General features: G+C 45.6%; 1 protein-coding gene across 2 annotated transcripts; it reads right to left on the reverse strand.

Moving 5' to 3' along the window:
• On the reverse strand, positions 1-23,427 carry lancl2 (LanC lantibiotic synthetase component C-like 2 (bacterial)). 2 transcript variants are annotated; one of them, XM_068304444.1, is made up of 10 exons: positions 23,280-23,427; positions 21,964-22,162; positions 16,202-16,319; positions 15,915-16,122; positions 15,439-15,586; positions 8,534-8,680; positions 5,174-5,356; positions 2,970-3,146; positions 2,235-2,307; positions 1-1,492 (listed from the first exon to the last, which is right to left on the reverse strand). In XM_068304444.1, exons 2-10 carry the CDS (start codon positions 22,126-22,128, stop codon positions 1,416-1,418), a joined length of 1,296 nt encoding a protein of 431 aa, XP_068160545.1. In that variant the 5' UTR covers positions 22,129-22,162; positions 23,280-23,427; the 3' UTR covers positions 1-1,415. The 2 variants fall into 2 exon arrangements, with proteins under 2 accessions (XP_068160545.1, XP_068160546.1); XM_068304445.1 differs by having other exon boundaries at positions 21,964-22,167; positions 23,280-23,421.
• Between the last annotated feature and the right edge of the window lie 150 nt (positions 23,428-23,577).

Genomic DNA, 23,577 nt, shown 5'->3' on the forward strand with positions numbered 1-23,577 from the left:
TTCTTTCTCTGCTTCTGTCACAGAAGCCCAGAAGTTTAATGAGGAAGAACATACAGACAATTCCATAACGTGACACTTAATGAAATACAGACAGGAACAAAGCAGAGGAACAATCACCACAAACACATCTCAGTGAACCTGGACACACGTTTATAGATGGGGCATTATCCTGATGTAATCCGTTCGTGAGTCGTCTGCTAGAGAACGAGGCATTGATGTGCATTCATGAGCTGTCGGGACTCACTGGTCTACTGAACACTGGTTCTACTGGGGGCCACCATCTACAATCACTCTTCATTGGGATGATGTCAATTTAGGACGGGGTTAGAAACGTCCCATTTGCAACCGAGTTGGATAAAGAGGTGCATTTTTTTTATATTTTCCCAAATTAGACAAAAACTACAGGACTGATTTCTACAAAATGGCGATGTTTGACACAGAGTACCTTTCCAATTTGAAAAATTTTGAAATCTAGCAGTGACAGTCACAACAAGGTTTATTTTCGGTCCTAGTGTGCGCAGGTCGGTGTCAAATCAATCATTAGCAGGAAGTTGAATCGGACTCTAAACATGACGTAGAGATTTATATCTGCTTAAAGGTTTTTTAAGTAAACATGTTTACCTTTAATCCAGCACACGTTCATCAATACGCACTGAAGGGTTCAATAAAGCCAATAAATGTTTGAAGCTAGGCTAGGTTTGGACTGGAGTCAGTGCAAAACTGGCTTTTCCTCCTGGTTACAGACCCAATGTAAAACATTTCTTCAGGGCTGTATTCAGAGAAATATTAGCTGGTGACCTGGTTCATTAATATTTTAATTAACTAACATTTTAGATTAGATGCTGTCTTGATTTGGCCCAAAATACCTAAAAAAAAAAAGTTCCTCCCATTTGTAAAAGACAAACTGAAAACTGTGACCATATATTTCACACGTCACTGTTATATCTAACATTCAAACTGAATAAGATCATATTCAGAGAAGAAACCACGTAATTGTTAGCGTGTGACTTGGTTGCGTGTGTTGTTAGCTGCTGTTTAGCATTAGCCTCATCTCCAACTGGTGCTACTGACACCAACACGACACCTGCACACGTGGGACAGACGACAGGAAGTCACTACAATGAACGCGAGCATGCAGAGAAAGAGATAACGGCGTCAGCCTCACGCCGTCTGTCTTGTCCCACATCGGTAGGACGTCCACGCCAGCTGGAGGTGGACGTTCAACATTTAAGTTACAACCTCTCACGGTTTCCACCGCGCCGTTCAGTCCAGCCTGATCTCCATTCAGTCCGTCTCTCCTCCTGAAAAAGGTTGGAAGCCTCCTGTTGGGTGGATCTGCGCTCCGTGTGTGAGCAGACTGATGAACCGTTTGTCCCTGTTGCTCTTCATCATCGTCGGTCCCGTCTGTCGACAGGTCAAAGTTCAAACGCTGGGAAGCAGGAGGCCTCTGGGTCGGCCATCTCTGACAGGAAGTAGATGGTTCCTGCCATACCTGAGGAGGAATCATTCCACACGTTCAACCAGCAGCCACCTTCCATGTGTCTGAAGACATCATGCATTAAATACGACACAAAATCACCTGGTCGTTGTTTAAAACTCCCTCGTATTTCCAAACCTCACCAAAGCAAAAGTTTACCGTAAACTAATCTGAATTAAGTCACGTGAATCACGTGTAAATCTTAATGGTAGATATTGGAACTATACATACATATTTTAATTGATTTTAAGATTAAAAAATTTTAAGACTCCATTATTTGTGGCAGACATTTTTTAAACCCGACGTATAGTTGAGAACGACTTAACTCAAACCTGTATTTCATTTTATTATGTGTTGTTTTTATGTCCTCTCATTGTTTTCTATTCTAGGGAATAATAATTTAGTTTTTAGAGTAGTAATGACATTTAAATGACCTCAATTGGTGCTTAAAGACTGAAATTTAATAAATAACAACAGACAAACTATTCAGCTTACAAACAACCTCCCACAACTAATTGTGTTTGTAGGTTGAGGACTACCTGTACATGTTTACTCTGCTTTTGATAACTTGTTTTGTCGTTAACTTTTTGAAATAACAATAAATAAATCAAAACTCCTTTGAGATGTTTCTGCACACTGTGGATCTGGCCTTTCATGAAAACGTGTTGCAGCAGCAGCGCTCATCAGTTAAAGGCGTGTTATTACGTCGACCTGAGGGACATGTCAGAGCGGCTTTGACTGGCCCTGGGTTTGATACCTTCAAACAGAGAGTAGGGTCTGTCTGGGATGCGACAGCCGTGGGTCCCGTAGGCCAAACACCACTCAGCAAACTGGGAGAAGGAAACAAAAACGTCTTCATTGAATGTCGTCTGAGGAGCTTCCAATGTAGCCCTCACCTGATCGATCAATAACCAGCGATGCTCTATGAGCTGTGAAATCTTACGCTCTAAGACGTCTTCTTTTATAGAAGGTACCATCGTTGGTTTTGTTGTGCACAATTGGGGAAAGCAGGACAGAATGAGACTGTTAAGATTTAAATATTTCAAGACTGCGGCTCCTTTGTGGTGTTTAATGGTGAGTCAGTCACATTAGGATGAAGGTCTCTTGTTTGGCACGACAAAATAAATGTATTTCACTGGGTCGTAATAGAAAACTCTGGAATCTGAAATGTGTTTATTTCTTCATCTGCTATCCGTTATGACAGCGAGAACTTCCTGCTCTGCTTTGAGGTCATGTGACTCATGGAGTTGATTCATGGAGCTCAAACTCCAGCAGGTCACCCACACCTCTGGGAACTGCTGACCCAATGTACAGGGCCCAGAATGCTCCATCAGACGTCTCAGTGATTACTCACCAGTAGTATTTATAGATTTTAATCATTTTCACCTGAACACAGCAAAACAATGATCATATCAGATTGAACTTTCTTCTACTTAAATTTTCGTGTTATATGAGAACCAAACAGACTCGTGTTCGCGTCTCTGGTTCTCACCTTGCAGACTTGATAGAGATATTTCTTGTCCTGGGTGAGCTTGTAGAGCGACAGGAAGGCGTAACCGTTGCCGGTGGTGCCGTGACAGATACCGTAGCCTTTTCTGAGCAGGCCCCGCTGCCATATCACCTCACAACAGTCTGCAGCCTCCTTCAAGTACTTCTCATCTTTAAACACCTGGCAGGAGAAAGAAGATGAGCAGCGAAAGCTTCAGCAAAGGAACACGTTCGTGAAAAACGTTAGGCAGTCAAGTGTGTGGTCAGATAACAGTTCAGGAATTTCCAGAAAATTCATCATATTGTGGAAAACCTGTGTTGCATTTATGAAGTAAATCCAGTTGTAAATAGTTTTTACAATAAGCCTTGTATATTATGTATACTTTACTTCTTGTTAAGACCAAAATCTTTTATATAATTTTTTTACATTTGCATTAGTACAGATAAACACTCCATCCATCTGCTCCTCAGCTGACCTGCCTGTCAAAACTGACCTGCCTGTCAACCCTGATCTAGACTGGATACTAGTGAAGGTCAAAATTACCCACAATACACTGAAAAAACGGTAAAATGCAGCAGTGGAGCAGCTGGTTTGTCGCAGTCTTCCAAAGATTCTGTTCCTTTCTTGCTGAGGAAGTTAACATGAGGAGTTCACATTAAAACTAGGGCCCCCACCTGGACATGAATTAAGAGTCTGGTTCATAGTCTTTAAAATGTCTCAACCAAACCAAAATTAAGACTTGACAGCCAGCTTGAGACACCAGAGAACAATCCCCTCTCGTCTCCAGTAGAGGGAGCTTCTCATCGGCGTGCTGCTGGGTGTGTCCACAGTCCCCCTAGAGAACCGGTAGAGCTGAGCCCACGCTAGAGACTAGACGATCCCACCTATCCAGAACCTCATCACTGGGTAATATGTCTGACCCAGATGACCTGTCAGATGTCTGGAGCTGATGAGGCAAAAGGAGACGTGCTTCATCACGGGGCTGCTCCCTAACTCACTGGACAGGACACAACGCTCCAGACTACATCCCAGCAGTCACGCCATCCACTATAATTTACCCACCTATGCTATAAATAGAGTCAAACTGCTTCCTACAACAAACTGGTCCCTTTCTCGATGGCTTCTGGTAAGAGGCGCTTCATTCAGCCAGTTTCTACAACCAGCAACAGCTACTGACGGACAGCCAAACGTCTCAGCAGGGACAAACCGACAGTCTTGATTTCTGGGACTGATTTTTATTGAAAATAAAATGCTGTGTACGTTTAGGCTGAATACTTGACCTACATCCCCATCTCATATCCAAGGATTAGGTCATGAACAATATGTGTAGGGAGGCAAATCAGATGATTGGATGATAGCAATGCTAAAGCTAGAATCCATGTATAAGAGTTAAAAATGCAAAACTGCTTGCCATTGCTATGACAACCAGTAGACTGTATAAATAACAAGTGGATTAGTTAGTGATTCAACCAGCAGGGGAAGTTAACAGTAAACCGAATTATTTTACCATCTTTCTTGACAAGGATGATTATATGCATCACCAGGCTACAGGAAGACGACTACTGGCATCACATGGCATGGGATGCTTCAACAGGGAGCCCCAAACGTGAGCCTTCTGCCCATCGGTACTGAGCTGTCAGGGACAAACGCGACAGAGACATCAGCTAGCATCAGCTAGCAGTTAGATAGCTAACTTAACCCTGATGTCAGCAGATAACTGGCTACACAAAAACCAAGCCTGCACCTCATGGGATGAGAGAAGAACACTAGCCTGCTAGCTGCTAACAGAAGCTTTCTGAGTTTGTTTCAGAGATGTGAACCAGTCTTATCTTCCTTTGTGTTTTGTTGTCCCATTGGTCACAGGGATGTGAATGTGTGAGGAAGAGCACATGAGCTACCAGCAAGATCCTTTGGTGCATTGCTGCAGTGTGTGTGTGTGTGTGTGTGTGTGTGTGTGTGTGTGTGTGTGTGTGTGTGTGTGTGTGTGTGTGTGTGTGTTTGTTTGAATTTGTAATGAGACAGCTGTTCATGCAAGAAGGGAGACTTCACATCCCATCATCAAATGTTCCATCAGCAACATGAAGATGTAACACCCTACTGTCCATCCAGTTCACAGCCAGACCACCAGGTGCCACTGTAGTTCATGAGACTGACACACCGGGTGGGCTCAAGAAGCTTTCGTCTGGTCCATTCTGAGCCGTTCTCACCTTGTGAGCCATGAGGAGCATGTGGACCACACCGGGGGCTCCGTGACACCAGTGGACCAGACGGTCGCTCTCGTTGCTCAGCGACGACGGGAAGTTACCCGAACGGAACTTCTTGTGGCGGACGTAGTCGATGCTGGGACGGATCAACTCTGACAGGACGTCTGGACGGACCTTAGCACCAGGCTGGAGACAGGGACAGGTTCATTTCTATTGGTCAATCCAACATTCCATGGAGTAAGGTTCAAGCAGTTTGATTGATGAGGGACAGTCGGATCACATCAATTAGAAATAGGCAGATAAAACAGAAATATTCATTTATAATCACTCAGCATTAATCCAAGACTGTCAGTTTGTGTCAGCCACACAAAGCTTTAGCTGACAACAGTCATGAACCGTTTACATCCTCTGGTTGTACGATGGCAAGACCACCAGGTACAGGCAGACAAGACGTGTGATGACAAAATGAAACTTGTCTGTTTTCCATCATTAAATAACTATTCAAACATTTGAAAACTAGAACCAGGGACTGCAACATCCCGCAACACCCCTGAATTCAACAAATTACCCTGACCGACATACATAGGTCAAAGATCAAAGCTAGTGTTCTGAACTACTGTCATTTATCAAAGCACTAGCTTTGATCTATGGTCTTACTCACACTGGGCTTCTCCCTCATCTTTCTATCTTATCCGGTTCCTGAGTGTACAAAAGTTTAAATTTGACCTTGACCTAGTTTTCTCGTTGTCAAGGTCATCATCTCATTTTCATCCCCTTTGCTGCCTGAGTCATGTGCTTTTTCTTTCATCTGTCTATCCGCACTGGTTGTGAAGGTATTTGGTGGACTAAGAGACGGACGAACGCACGAACACTGACAGTTACAATACATTACCGCTATGAAGCAGGATGTAACCAAAGCCCATCCCTCAAACCAACAGTAGCTGAGATCCAAACTGACGGTTTCATTGTTCAAGAGCCAGTGATCAACATTCATGCCCACCTCACTCTGTGATTGGTGGTTTTGGGGATGAGGCGGGTGTTTTTACGGGTGTCACTCTTCATGCCAGTAAGAGAAATAAAACTGGGTGATCATCTTTAAACTAGATATCCATCTGTTTAAAGATTTCCACCATCTCAGTGTGTAATCATTTATATTCCACTGTCTTTTTGCTGTATTGTTTACTTCGGTTCATCACTCTGTTGCCATGGAAGCAGTTCTGCCGTTTCACTGTCTCCACACACTCATGCTTTGTTTTCAACATATTTAGTATTTTTGCACTGCCTCTTCTTGTCTTATACATGAAGTAATACCGTAATCCCTCCCTTGTTCACGCTTCAAGATGCACGGCTTCACTACTTCACGGATTTTTAGCACGTAGTCATGTGATACCGTACGAGAATGCTATTGGCTAACAGCATCCGTGTGTGCGCTGTGTTCCAAGACTCATGGGATGAGTCTCTGAATGCTTGTCAGAACCGCGTGTTGGTGGATGGACACAACATCAGTGAGATCGGATCTCGTTCTTTATCACGTGTTGGTGGATGGACACGACATCAGTGAGACCGGATCTCGTTCTTTACCACGTGTTGGTGGATGGACACAACATCAGTGAGACCGGATCTCGTTCTTTACCGCGTGTTGGTGGATGGACACAACATCAGTGAGACCGCATCTCGTTCTTTACCACGTGTTGGTGGATGGACACAACATCAGTGAGACCGGATCTCGTTCTTTACCACGTGGTGGTGGATGGACACAACATCAGTGAGACCGGATCTCGTTCTTTACCGCGTGTTGGTGGATGGACATAACATCAGTGAGACCGGATCTCGTTCTTTACCACGTGTTGGTGGATGGACACGACATCAGTGAGACCGGATCTCGTTCTTTACCACGTGTTGGTGGATGGACACAACATCAGTGAGACCGGATCTCGTTCTTTACCGCGTGGTGGTGGATGGATACGACATCAGTGAGACCGCATCTCGTTCTTTACCGCGTGGTGGTGGATGGATACGACATCAGTGAGACCGGATCTCGATCTTTACCGCGTGGTGGTGGATGGATACGACATCAGTGAGACCGGATCTCGTTCTTTACCGCGTGTTGGTGGATGGATACACCATCAGTGAGACCGGATCTCGTTCTTTACCGCGTGGTGGTGGATGGATACGACATCAGTGAGACCGGATCTCGTTCTTTACCGCGTGTTGGTGGATGGATACCACATCAGTGAGACCGGATCTCGTTCTTTACCGCGTGTTGGTGGATGGATACGACATCAGTGAGACCGGATCTCGTTCTTTACCGCGTGGTGGTGGATGGATACGACATCAGTGAGACCGGATCTCGTTCTTTACCGCGTGTTGGTGGATGGATACAGTTAACAGTAAAGTAACTCTTCACTTACTGACAGCTTTGAGAGGAACTCGGTGAACTCTGTGGGGCATCTCGTCCAATCATCTCTCATTACTCATGCTTTACAGGCTGAGTATCGGTTCATAGTTCCTGATGATGACCCCAACAACACGCAGAGGTGCACTCAGACTCCCAGCAGAGTCAGGTCTGCCCACACGACCCGTCTGCAGTGAACATCTCCACTGGCTGGCAGCCAGAGACAGGCTTTATTTACATCACAGGTACATTAAACCGCTGACCGGCTGAGTCAGGCTTTTTGCTTCTAAGTCTGCGCTGCAGCTCTTTACAAAACCCTGAAGCCGACTCACACTGGTGTAAAGTCACAAGACTTTAAACTCTGGACTTTAGAGGGAATGTATTCAGATTTCTGACAATGTTAATATGATAACCAGTGATATGTTGATCTAAAACCATGTTTCACTAAAAACATTAGATAATCACTGCAAAGAGAAAAACCTGGAAGCTTCCGTTCTGTATTTTCACCAGGGCAACATCCTCCAAGAGGACCTGGAAAACCTTTTCTCATTGAAATAAACAACGTATTTATATCAGTTAAATCCATTTAATTCCAGTGCATTTTTCTGTATAATTTGTTATTTATTTGTTGTTTCTCTAGTTTTCTTTTACATCTGCTGGAGGCAGTCAGGAATGTGGCTGGGGAGGTGTTCCAATTAGATGAAACACATGAACCAGCCAACTGTCTAACTGTGCCAATGTGAGACAAATCAAAAGATTTTGGAAAAAGGGAAAAAAAAGACAAACAAAAGGGAAACACTGATGAGTTCCGACCACAATGAGTCATTTTTCTGCACTCTGACAGCTCATAAATGCATGTATAGCTGAGTGTAAAGATAATTTCCCCGTTGGGGATAATAAAGTGGACTTTCTTTGTTAGAATCAAATCAGGGCATAAATCTACTAAACCATGCAGTGAGCTGGGTTACCTGCATCAGCATGTAGTAGATGCCGGCCATGCCGTGGGCAGCGCCGATGTACTGCTTCTTGTGCCATTCATAGAGCAGCGGGCAGCGATCCGTCTTCTTCTGCTCCGCCGAAAAGTTCTTCCCTGATTCCACGATGCTGGTCACCACCTGAAAGACAAAACACACAAAACTGTCAACCACAAATGTTGGAATCGTAAAATCACTATCACACTGTTAAATTGTCCCCAAGGGGACAATAAAGTGTATTTCTTCAGTGAGATGTGTTGAAACGTAACAGCAGTCGCTATGGTAACGTCACACTGATGCTGCTTTACCCAATAAACACTGTCCCCTCCAAATCCACGTTTCACTGTCCTAATCCTGATCCAGAGCTTGACCCAGTTGTGCTCAGCTATTTAATATCTTCATTCTGATTGGTCAATTACTATGTTTGGTGCTGGCAAAAATGTTAGAAAAGGACCAAAAGGATCTGGATCCAGATCTATATCCATGATCTGGTCTGTAATTATCTAACAGAAAGACAAACAAACAAACAAACAAACAAACATCACATAAGGTGATCACGAAACTTGCTCCAACTTGTCAAAGTAAAAAGGTAAAAATCTAGAAGTCGTTTCAACGAACTGTGGGATGATTGTGTGATTGGCCAATACTCTAAAGCAGGGGGGTCAAACTCACTTTCACCGGGTGCCACGTCAGCATAACGGCTGTCCTTAAAGGGCCAGATGTAACTAATAAATGTAACTCAATGTACCTCAATGTAATTTAAAATAAATGTAACATACTTAATGTTAAATAACTCTGAATTTATTACTTATTCAAGTTACAAACAGTACAGTTACACAGAAAAAATATGTTTCTCTGTTCTAACATAAATCCTTTTAGTTTGGCAGGTTATTAAACCCACAGAACTCCATCAATCAAGGATCAAACTATCATGAATAAAGAAAAATAACATCATTCACAAGTTAGGACGTTAACTTTGTTCAATATGTTTTTGTCAAAGTTAAAATGGACTTTTTAACTTTGCGGGCCACATAAAATGATGTGGCAGGCCACATTTGGCCCCCGGGCCTTGGGTGTGACACATGTGGTCTAAGGTCTGGGGTAGTTTTAAACACACAACAGAAATTGGCTTCTTCTATTAGCAGCGTATTTGTTAAGACAAGGTTACGTTGCCATTACTAGTCCTGCACATGAATGATTTACTCACACTGTGTCCACACACTGAAGCCACTGAGAATTAAAATACAAGGCAGGAGAAAGGTCGCTGCTGTAATTATATATCAAAAACTCAGCCAACAGAGCCGCCCTGAAGATTCTGGTGACATTTACAGTCTCTTTAGTGTGAAGCGACCCCGACACAAAGGCATGACTGCCTCCCGTTATAAAGAGTAAATGTGGAGAAGTAAGAGAGCGAAGCTCGTCCTGAGAGGAAAGAATGAGCAAAGGAGGTCAAGATCCGAGCCACAAATCAAACGTCTGTCTCTATTGGCACCAGAAAAACTGAGCTGGGATCAGCTCCTGTGAAAAAACCTTCTGACCTGAGCGCCACGGAAAAAAAAAAGCAAAATGCAAAATGAAATGCCTCAACATAACCCGTCAGAGAAGACACGACAGCCACCGCCTGCCCACAGCAATCTGTTACTGAAGGGCTGCTTCTCGCTATTTAGCAGGCTTGACTATCTGTATTTTCATTGTTTTCAAGGTTATAAACTGAACTTGGTCTCATTCTGTGAGGGTGATTTGTCTCAGACGTGGGTTTCCAGGCAAAACAAAGAGTAATTATAACCATATTTATAGAGAAGAAAAAGGACAGAATGAAAGTCTTATTTTCATCTAACGCCTTGTTCCATCCCAGCTGATCAGTTTGTCATTCATTAGTGAAAGGGTTTCATGTTTCCATCTAGAATAGTGGATACAACCAAGAGAATGAGTGCCTACCGTCTGTGTTCACCATCCGCTATAGTTCAAGTCAAGTCTAGGTTAGCCCACAAGTCTAGACTAGCAGGAACCTGAACAGGTTTAGGTTTGTGTGTGTTCATACTGTACAGGACTGGTTTGAGGAACACAGCTACTAGTCTGAAGTGTTAACTTGGCCTCCAAATTCCCAAGATTTCAATCCAATGGAGTGTCTGATCGGACAAACGAGTCTGATCATGGAGAAACCGCCTCACATGACCTGCTGCCAACAAGGTGCCGGATACGACAACACACAATCCTCCACAGGGCAGGACTGTTTTGGCAGGATATTAAGCAGATGCTCAATCGTTTCATGGCTGATCTTTGAATGTGTCAATGTGTCAAAAGAAACGGTGATGTTTCTGAGGAGATTTCTCCTGCAAGTCAGAAGCACGGAGCAAACCATAGTCTATGACAGATTAATAATAGAGACTATGGTTCCCAAAAACCCTGCTCAGTGAGGTCTTCTCTGATAGCCTGGGGTCTGCTGTGATGGCTTGAGGTCTTCTGGGACAGAAAATGAGTGGTGCTGGTGGACGACCAGGAGAAAGGTTACCCTATCACAGGGTAACCTTTCTCCTGGAGGGTCTCAAAGCACCAAATGTTGACTGTGGCCATCCAGTAGGGTCTGAACCTGACCCAACGAGTGACTTTGGACTAAACCCCTTCCTCAACATGAAGGAGGAGCTCAGTGGTGAACGTTTATGCAGGTCCAAGAAACAACTTCATCAAAGAGGATCTGGATGCTTCATAACCACCGGCTGAGTACATTTAGAAACGAGGGGACTGTTAAAATATTGATGGACTACTTTAAAACTGGCTCCATCTATCTTTGCCTACTCCCCCCCTCCCCCCCCAGAACACACACACACACACACACACACACACACACACACACACACACACACACACACACACACACAGTACAAATAGCTGAACCAAAAGACCGACCAGCATCCTGACACCCAGCCCTCATGACAAAGTCCTCAAACCCACTCTGAGTGTGACGGTGACTCATGAGTAATGGTGAGCTATGGTGAGTAATGGTGAGTAATGGTGAACCAATCGACTCTATTCCATCACTAGTTGTAATCATATCTCAGTCCAGCCCACGTCTGTGAGCCGTTCTGTCGCAGCGTTCCAGAATGGGTCTGGAACGCTTCCAGAAAGGGACAGCTGGTCTTCTGTTCCTGCAGGCAGTGTGTGTTCGCTTAAAGAGGTAGCACACACCAGAACTGCTTCATGAGCTGTAAACTAAAGTACCTCCACCAGACACATTAATGCTGGTGTTGATATCTACATTTGAACTCAAACTACAAAAATGAAAACAAGTGTAGTTGGTCTGGCCCACACCATCTTCTCTGTCATGGTGTGGACCTGCAGTGTTCTGTCAAGAATGATGCTGAAAACTCACAATCCCTCTTTCCACCCTCTTCTGTGCCACTTCCATAAATCCTTGTTTCCAGGATAACTGTTGGTTGTGCTTCATATCAACAGCATCTTTACCTAGCTGCCATACTCCATCCCAAACATCATTGAGTTCTCTATCGATGCTGTCTGGGATGAATGAGTACCAGATCCTACAATCATAGCTGGGGCTGAACTGGTGCACGATCCTAAAGGTACAGTATTTTCCGCACTATAAGGCGCACCGACAGTGCACTTTATAATCCAGTATATAATCCACCTTGTAATCCCAAATGACACTGGGACCGTACCAACATATTGTCATTTCTTCTTTAATTTCCTTTGCATACATGCCGATTTTGGATGAAATTTAAATCAGTCACAGAGATACCTGAAGGGAGCTCCATGCTCATTGTGTTAAATAATGTTACTGTGAACTGAATGATAACACACCCAGGCTGTTTGGTGTCTGAACTTGTTAGACTTTAGGCATGTGAAAGGCTGACAAGAAATCACATCAGTGCAGCTTTTATTAATCAACAGACAAACTACCATTCTAAATGCTACATTTCACTAAATTACATTTAAATAAATAATGTTATTGTCAGTTGCAATGTGTACAACTTCAACTTCATTCGCTGTTATCCAGGTTCGGTTCTGTCCCTACATCTACTCCCCTGAACCACCTGAATTTCCCCCATGTACAGCTCCATTCACCCCCAAGGCGACATTTTACTTACTCTGGAGAGTAAATGGCTCTTGTTGTTTTCTTTTCTCGTAAATATGGTTAGAATTACCCTGATATTTTTGTCTGGAAACCCTCATTTGACACAAATCATACTAAGAATGAGCCCAGATTCAATTTGTAACCCTGGAAACAAAACACCCCCCACAAAAAATCAGTTTGTCGCAGTTCGATAAACCATGAACGCACCGCACTAGACTGCTGTGTGCAGACCGTCTGAACAGGTGGACCTTGACTAAGTTATTTAGACCTACATCGTTCTTGATACACGTCTGTTTTAGAAAAATTACCAAAAAAAATTTAAAATCAAGTTTACATTAATTTACTCGACTGTACGTCTGTCCGCCACAAATATTGGAATCAGAAAATCACTAAAAAAAACATTAAACACATAATCAGAGAATCAGAGTCTTTATTTGTCATGCTGACACATGTTTTCACATATGACAGTATGAAATATGTCTCTGAAGGTCCCAGTCAGCCCGGTCGATAAATAAGATAAGTTAAAAAAACAAGGGGAAAAAAAGGGTTAAAATTTAAGATAAATAAGAAAGAGAACAGAGAAAAGTTAAGAATGCTAGATATATAAAGTGTAAGTGTCTGAACAGCAAAGATTTATTGACAATGCAGCAGCTTAAGTGTGTGGGTGCTCCATCTATTGCCCCTGATGAAGCACCATATTGCACCAGATCCCCGTGTCTGTGGTGACACTCGGGGCGTCGTGAGGGTGACTACAGAGCACCACAGGAGGTCAGCTGTCTAACAGCCTCTGGGAAGAAGCTGTTTCTCAGCCTGGTGGTCCTGGTGGTCCTGGTGGTCCTGCTCCGGAGGCTCCGTAGTCTCCTGCCTGAGGGGAGGGGTTGGAACAGACTGTGTGCTGGGTGGGTGGGGTCTCTCATGATGTGGGTGGCCCTCCTTCTACACCTACTCGTGTAGATTTCTGTGGTGGTAGGTAGGCCACCCCCTACAGTCCTCTGTGCAGCCTTCACCACCCTCTGCAGAGCTTTCCTGTCTGCTGCAGAGCAGCTGCCGTGCCACACGGTGATGCTGGTGGTGAGGATGCTCTCCACCGCGCCCCTGTAGAAGGCCTTCAGGACGGGACCCCCCAGTCCAGCACGCCTCAGCTTCCTAAGGAAGTAGAGCCGCTGGGGGGCCTTCCTGAGCAGGTAGGAGGTGTTACAGCTCCAGGTGAGGTCCTCAGTGAGTTGAACCTCCAAGTACCTGTAGCTGGAGACCACCTCCACAGCTGCTCCTCCGATGTGCAGGGGGGGAGGGAGTGTCTCTTCCTCCTGAAGTCCACCACCATCTCCTTGGTCTTCCCCACGTTGATGCAGAGGTTGTTGTGTCTGCACCAGTGCACCAGGTGCTCCACCTCCTCTCTGTATCTGGACTCATCGTCGTTCTGGATGCGTCCCACCACGACTGTGTCGTCTGCGAACTTTACTATATGACAGCTCAGGTGTTTTGCTGAGCAGTCATATGTCAGTAGGGTGAACAGGAGGGGGCTGAGCACACAGCCCTGTGGGGAGCCGGTGCTGAGGGCGATGGGGGAGGAGACCGTGTTGTTGACCCTGACAGTCTGTGATCTGTCTGCCAGGAAGTCCAGGACCCAGTTCCCTGTGGTGGCAGACAGTCCCAGCTCTGACAGTTTCTGCACCAGGCGGGGGGGTGATGGTGTTTAAAACAGAGGTGAAGTCCAGGAAGAGCAGGAGGATGTAGGAGTCCCTGCTCTCCAGGTGGGTGAGGGATGTGTGGACCACAGAGGAGATGGCGTCGTCGGTGGAGCGGTTCCTCCTGTAGGCATATTGGTGGGGGTCCACCGTAATGTCTATGGAGTCCTTGATGTGGGCCATGACCAGCTTCTTGAAGCACTTCATGACTATCGGGGTGGGGGCCACTGGCCGATAGTCATTCAGCTCCTTCACCGAGTGGCCTATGTGGACCGGGACGATGGGGGTGGACTTCAGGCAGCTGGGGGCCGTTGCTAGCTGCAGTGAGGTGTTGAAGATGTCTGTTAGCACCTCTGCTAGTTGGTGGGAACAGTCCTTTAGCCCCCTCCCTGGGAGGCCGTCAGGGCCTGCAGCCTTGTGAGGGTTAATCCTTTGCAGGGTCCTCCTCACATCCTCTGTGGTCACACTGAGGGGCGTGTCGTCGGGGGGGGTGTTAGTTTGGTGCTGGGGGGGGTGTTGGGGTCCTCAAAGCGGGCATAAAACTTATTGAGGGCATCTGCTAGGGAGGGGTCTGTCGGGCCCTGTGCGTTCCTGGTGTTACAGTTAGTGATGTACTTGATGCCCTTCCACATGCTCCGTGGGTCCCCTGAGGTCAGGTGACCCTGGGTCTTTTGAGCATAAGTGGATTTGGCCTCCTTTATGCCCTTATCCAGAGCCCTCCTCGCTGCCCTTAGTGCCCCTGCCTCCCCCGCCCTGAAAGCAGCATCCCTGGCCTTCAGCAGAGCTCTCACCTCTGCATTCAGCCGGGGCTTCAGGTTCAGGTAGACGGTGATCGTTCTGGTGAAGAACGGACATTGGCCAGAAAGAGTGAGGGGATGGTGGTCTGCTGGGTTTTAGCTGGGTTAGCCAGCCAGCCCTCTTTCCTCTTTCCTGCCACCGGGCACATCGCTTCCTCTTGCTGGTCCGTTGTCGCCCCCCGCCCCCCCGCGCCGCTGCTGGAATACGGTCCAACAAGCCAGAAGCCAAACAACATCATGGTGTTTCATCAGAACAGACAACGTGTGTGTGTGTGTGTGTGTGTGTGTGTGTGTGTGTGTGTGTGTGTGTGTGTGTTACCTTACCTTTGTGATGGTCTCCTCGTCCACCGTGTCAGCTCCTATCTCCTTGTTGACGTAGAGCAGAGCGTACAGGTATCCAGCCCGACCATACAGCAGCTCGTCGGGCGTCTCCGAGTCTTGACTCAGCACCGCCCGCTGCAGCTGCAGGAGTCTGACAGGAAACCTCTGGTGTTACTCACATGGCAACCGCATCAGCACTGTTTCATATAGGCTGTGCATACACAGTGGAACAGTGTATGCACATCAGTGGAACTTTAATGGAACAGAACCTCCGATCCACTAGAGGGCCACCTTCACCTGCTCCATCATCACACCTGCTCTGAAGGGATCCGTCTCTGCTGTGACAACCTTCAGTGAGCTGACTACACTGTGACCTCCTGGTGGCAGGATAGCTGCAGTGTTCAAGGTTTTTTCAGTGACAACAAGCCCCGCCCACACACAGACCACCTGGTGATGTGAAAAGGTCGTGACGCACTCACCTGGACAGACAGTCTTTACAGTCTGCAGTGTTGTTCAGTTTGTGGTGGACCACCGCCCCCACTGCCAGAGGCCCCGCGTCGCCACAAAGGAACGTCACTCTACGACCGTTGAGGATCCTCATGGTCCTCTTCACGTAGTCCAGCGCCCTCTGCAGGTGGGAGGCTTCCTGGGACACCCGGTGCAGCTGAAGGTAGAGCAAGGCGATGCCTGGAAAGACGGACTGGGCTCAGTCAGGACGAACACAACAAGACATTGATAGTTGTCTGTTCTGCAGTGTTCAACACACCTGTCCAGCCAGTGTAGGTGGAAAAGTCATGGGGGTCGGCCGTCTTCAGGCCCTCCTCCATCTGCTGGAGCAGATCTTTGATCTTATTCTGGACCTTCTTCTGGAACGCTGCACTCACCTGAGAACATTTAACATTCACTCAACATTTAACGCTTCTTTCTTCTCTCCTTTCCTGTCCTTCCATTTTCTGACGGAGACTGAGTGACGCTCACGTCTCCAGACGGCGAGCGCTGATATTAAATGGATGGATGTCCAACAGTCTCGGTCCTCTCTGGTATTTGATTTCTTTTTTTTGTAGTTCATGACTTAAAATCTGGTAACGTTTTTAAGGCAAGAAAGGGGATTCAATTTATTCATCCATTGAAAAAACCCCACAAAATAAACAAAACATATATTAATCACCATCTTCATCATTATCATCTGCATTATCTAGGGTTGGGTCCGGGGTCCCAGGTACACGTTTAGTAATGTTCACTCTATTTGGACTTGGACTAGAGGCATTTTAACTTTGACTTCGACAACACCATTGGTATGCCATAGTTTAGTTTTTTTTAATTCGATATTATGATTTTTCATTTCAATATAAAAAGGCATATAAAATATCAAGCCAAGTGAAAACACATTTACATCATCGCTGGTTATTCCTTCCGGTCATAGAGAACAAAAGTCTAAGACTACAAACAAGTATTGATAATATCTTTCATTGACCTTCTGATCGGTTCCGTCTCCACTCCTCCCCCCTCTCAGCATTCACCATTTGTTGTTCAATTAGAATTTTAACGCAAAATCTACTATAAAACACTCTATTCTTATTTTCTTTCAAACGATCATCCTCGCCTTGTCATACACCAATTCGCGGGTTTAGTTTGTAAAAAAAGAATCCTGTTTTTTTATTGGGCGAGAGGCGGTCACGAGCCGAGTGCATATTTAATGATCGGGAGCGTTTGGGTCACTTCGGCTATTTCCGTCGGCATGCTATTGTTTTCTTATGTTATCGCTCGGGGATTTTTGCGAGTATATGTTTGTTTTTTTACAAACATATATATTTACCTGTATATAATTAATTATACAGGTACTGTATCACAAGCAACAGCACAAGCCATTACGCAAAATGTGAATGATTTAATGTGAACAAAATATTATGTCTGAAAAGTGTGTGTCATTTCTTCCAGAACAGAACCCTAAACCAGGACACAACTGGACCTCACCGACCAAAGCAGGACCCTCACAGATAACACACCACACGTCTCATCAAGTACAAGATTTTTGTCTTTTTCATTTCAAGTGGGCAAAATCAGTAACATTATAAACTAGGAAAGAGGTAGTCACAGACTGTAACATCCCGCGACAGCCCTGAATTCAAAATTTTACCCTGACCTACTTTCATAGGTCAAAGGTAGATCAAAGGTACTGCATCGCTAGATCAAAGTACTAGCATTGATCTATGGTCTTACACTGGCCGTCTCCCTCGTCTTTCTGTCCTATCCGTTTACTGGGTGTACAAAAGTTGAAATTTGACCTTGACCTACTTTTCCTCAAGGTCATCATCTCATTTTCACCCCCTCTCCTACCTGAGTCATGTGTTTTTTGTTTCATCTTTCTATCTGAACGGTTGTGAAGATATTTGGTGGACAGACGGACAAACGGACAGACAAACACTGACAGTTACAATACATCACTGCTTTGAAGCGGGATGGAATAAACTAATAAAAACTGCTGCTGTAATTTGATACTTTCAATAATCCACGTAACTTTCTATGATCGGAGGTTTTGAACACGTGTGATACTGGTGTGTGTCCAGTATCACATCTGATGCTGCTCACAGTGGTCCTCAGTGTGCTCATCAAACATGTGTTTGTCCAGACACATTAAAAATTAGAGGGAACACTGCTTCTACTGTATGTAGTCCTACTGTATGTAGTCCTACTGTATGTAGTCCTACTGTATGTAGTCCTACTGTATGTAGTCCTACTGTATGTAGTCCTACTGTATGTAGTCCTATTGTATGCTGGCTTTGCGCTAGCCATTCGCCACTTCGCCATAGGCGAAGTAAATTCCAGATTGGCTACAAGGTTTTTAGCCTGTGTAGCCACAGTGGCGTTCTTATTTTTACGGAAAAAAGGCTAAAACTTAATACTTTTTCGCTCGCTAGCAGCACTCGCTATTTCCGCTAGCGAGCGGGGCTCGCTATTTCCGTTACGCTATTTCCGCTAGCGAGTGCCGCTATTTTCTTTAGTGAGCGGTGCTAAAGCCACTACTTCTGCTAGCAAACGGCGCTAGCGCCGCTATTTCCGCATGCAGACGGAAATAGCCGAAGTGACCCGAATGCTCCCGATCATTAATTATGCACTCAGGTCATGACCTCCTCTCGTCCAATGAAAAAGATTGTTTTTTTCCAAGCTGAACCCGCGAATGTACGACAAGGTGAGGACCATCGATCAAAAGAATCCAGTGTTTCTAGTAGAGTTTGCGTTAAAGTCCTCATTAATAAACAAATGGTGAATGCTGAGGGGGGGGGGGGGGGAGACAGACCGATCAGAAGGTCAATGAAAGATATTATCAATACTTGTTAGTAGTCTTAGACTTTTGTTCCCTCTGACCAGCAGGAATAACCAGCGATGATGTAAATGTGTTTTCACCTCGCTTGATGTTTTATATGTCTTTTTAAATTGAAATGAAAAATCATGTTGTTGAATTAAATAAATAAACTAAACTAAACTAAACTCTGACATACCAATGGTGTTGGTGGTGGTCAAAGTTAAATGTCTTCTAGTCTCAGTAAACTACCAGTAAACACTGAGTAATATTTAGTCTGACTGTATCTTCAGAGTGAATGAAGTTTTCAATGGTTGAATCTCACATTCATTCCTGCATAAAGTAGGACAGAAATAAAGAGTTCAGCTCCAGCTGCTGGCTTTAGTGGGTTTTTGGAGGGAAACTGAACACAAGATTCTGTCCTCAGAGAGCAGGAAAACAAACCCATTTTTAAAAAATGTGTCCGCCCGTGCGCCACTGTCTGTGACACAGAGTGTGGCTTTTTGTGGCTTACTCAATTATTTTACACTGAGCCACAGTCACACTAGCTCCTGGTGCAAAACCAGGTATGTAATCCTACTGTCTTTAGTCCTACTGTATGTAATCCTACTGTATGAGGCTAAAGGCAGAAACAACTGTCTTCACACATACTGAACACACACACACACACACTGAACACACACACACAAACAAACTGAACACACACACACACACACACACACACACACACACTGAACACACACACACTGAACACACACACACTGAACACACACACACACTGAACACACACACACACACACACACACTGAACACACACACTGAACACACACACACACACTGAACACACACACTGAACACACACACACACACACACACACACACTGAACACACACACACACACACACATACACACACACACTGAACACACACACACACACACACACTGAACACACACACACACACACACACACACTGAACACACACACACACTGAACACACACACTGAACACACACACACACACACTGAACACACACACACAAACACACACACACTGAACACACACACACACACACACACACACACACACACACTGAACACACACACACACACACACACACACACACTGAACACACACACACACACACACACACACACACACACACACACTGAACACACACACACACACACTGAACACACACACACACACACACACACACACACACACTGAACACACACACACACACACTGAACACACACACACACACACACACAAACACACACACACACACACACACACACACACACTGAACACACACATACACACACACACACACACACACACACTGAACACACACACACACACACTGAACACACACACACACACACACACACACACACACACTGAACACACACACACACACACACACACACACACACACACACACACTGAACACACACACACACACACACACACACTGAACACACACACACACACACACACACACACACACACACACACTGAACACACACACACTGAACACACACACACACACACTGAACACACACACACACACACACACAAACACACACACACACACACACACACACACACACTGAACACACACATACACACACACACACACACACACACACACTGAACACACACACACACACACTGAACACAAACACACACACACACACACACACACACACTGAACACACACACACACACACACACACACACACACACACACACACACTGAACACACACACACACACACACTGAACACACACACACACACACACACACACACACACACACTGAACACACACACACTGAACACACACACACACACACTGAACACACACACACACACACACACACACACACACACACACTGAACACACACACACACACACACACTGAACACACACACACACACACACACACACACACTGAACACACACACACACACACACACACACTGAACACACACACACACACACACACACACACACACTGAACACACACACACACACACACACACACACACACACACACACACACACACTGAACACACACACACACACACACACACTGAACACACACACACACACACACACACACACACACTGAACACACACACACACACACACTGAACACACACACACACACACACACACACACACACTGAACACACACACACACACACACTGAACACACACACACACACACACACACACACACACTGAACACACACACACACACACACACACACACACACTGAACACACACACACTGAACACACACACACACACACACACACACACACACACACACACACTGAACACACACACACACACACACACACACACACTGAACACACACACACACACACACACACACACACACACTGAACACACACACACACACACACACACACACACACACACACTGAACACACACACACACACACACACACACACACTGAACACACACACACACACACACACACACACACACACACTGAACACACACACACTGAACACACACACACACACACTGAACACACACACACTGAACACACACACACACACACACACACACACACACACTGAACACACACACACACACACACACTGAACACACACACACACACACACACACACACACACACACACACTGAACACACACACACACACTGAACACACACACACACACACACACACACACACACACACACACTGAACACACACACACACACTGAACACACACACACACACACACACACACTGAACACACACACACACACACACACACACACACACACACACACTGAACACACACACACTGAACACACACACACACACACACACACACACACACACACACACACACACTGAACACACACACACACACACACACACACACACACACACACACACACACACACACACTGAAAACACACACACACACACACACACACACACACACACACACACACACACTGAACACACTGAACACACACACACACACACACATACACACACACACACACACACACACTGAACACACACACACACACACACACACACACACACACACACACACACACACAGGTTCCCAAACAGACACAACTCCCGCCAGGCTAACGTTAGCATTAGCTTCCCAGATGACGTCACTATGTAAATGTAAATAAAGTCAACAAACAAACAAGCTCCTCACCTTCCCGTCGGCGTCCAACGGGTCGCTGGGGTCTCCGTCCTCCCCGGAGCTGGACGTGAGGGTCCCCGGGTCCCAGTCCGGGTAGGGGTTGGGGAAGGACCGCTCCTCCATGTCCGCCTCCGTCACCGACAGCAGCTTCAGCCGCTTGGACAGGCTGTCTCCCATCGCTACGGCGGCCGGGCCGGGACAAAAAGCTGCGCTGCGCTGCAGCCGCCGTAAGGGGAATTAAACAATCGCGTTTTAGAAAAGAGGGTTTGAGGGGAACTAAAGACGAGTGTGTAGGTGTGTGTGTGTGTGTGTGTGTGTGTGTGTGTGTGTGTGTGTGTGTGTGTGTGTGTGTGTGTGTGTGTGTGTGTGTGTGTTCAGTGTGTGTGTGTGTGTGTGTGTGTGTGTGTGTGTGTGTGTGTGTGTGTGTGTGTGTGTGTGTGTGTGTGTGTGTGTGTGTGTGTGTGTGCGTGCGTGTGTGTGTGTGTGTGTGTGTGTGTGTGTGTGTGTGTGTGTGTGTGTGTGTGTGTGTGTGTGTGATGACAACATGAACACACAGGAGGAGCGGTGTGTCAGTGAGGGGCGCGTTTAAAGGAACACAGGACGCTCAAAGGGGAATGTAAGGAGAAATTAAACAAGACTTGGTTTAAAAAACGGATTTAAACCGCTGAAACACCAATAATAACAATAGTAATAATAATGATAATAATAATAATAATAATAATAATAATAATAATGATAATAATAATAATAATAATAATAATAATAATAATAATAATAATAATAATAATAATAATAATAATAATAATAATAATAATAATGTACAAAGAGACTAAATAGATAAACCCTGAAGACATCATGTTTCACACGGGTTGATTGAACAAATGGAGAAGACTTCTGTTTCACAACGCAGATTTCCTGCCTTGAAATGAATTTTGAATGAGATGACTGAAGCATCACAAACGGCAGAAAGACAAGAAGTAGAATCAGACCAAACTTTAATAAATCTGCCTTCTAACTAATTAATATCTGACTGGTCTATTGAGCATCTTAAGTTAACCCCCCAGAATAAAAACTTTAGCACATGAATGTCACCTTGAGGAGGCTGAGCTCCACACAGGCCCCGGCGGATAACAGACATGAAAAATATTTTAATGCTCAATAATAAAAAAAATTAAAACATGAAACACATTTTTCTATCAGAACAACGCGTAAAGCTCAAAATGCCTCCACATGAGAACAATTGTTGCGGCAGTGGAATTGCCCCCCCCCCCACACCAGCAGCTCGGGGACTCCTCATGAAGCCCGCAGGAGGACAGGTGGAGTCTTACCGATCACTACCAGACGTCCTCCGGTCGCTGTCGGTCGGCGGTGGCTGCAGCCTCCTCCTCCCCCCTCAGCATCCCGGTGGAACGGAACGTGGAAGCCGCAGTCAGGGGGGTGGCGCTCGGTTCATCCGGAGACGCGTCCCCGCATCACCGCGTCCCTCCCTCTGCGCCTCCGGAGCGCACCGAAGCACCGGGGTGCTGCTGATGCTGCTGCTGCTGCTCCTCCTCCTCCTTCTCCTCCTCCTCCTCCTCCTCCTCCTCCTCCTCCTCCTCCTCCTCCTCCTCCTCCTCCTTCTCCTCC

The sequence above is a fragment of the Antennarius striatus genome, chromosome 20, assembly GCF_040054535.1.
Source record: "Antennarius striatus isolate MH-2024 chromosome 20, ASM4005453v1, whole genome shotgun sequence".
Classification (NCBI taxonomy): domain Eukaryota; kingdom Metazoa; phylum Chordata; class Actinopteri; order Lophiiformes; family Antennariidae; genus Antennarius; species Antennarius striatus.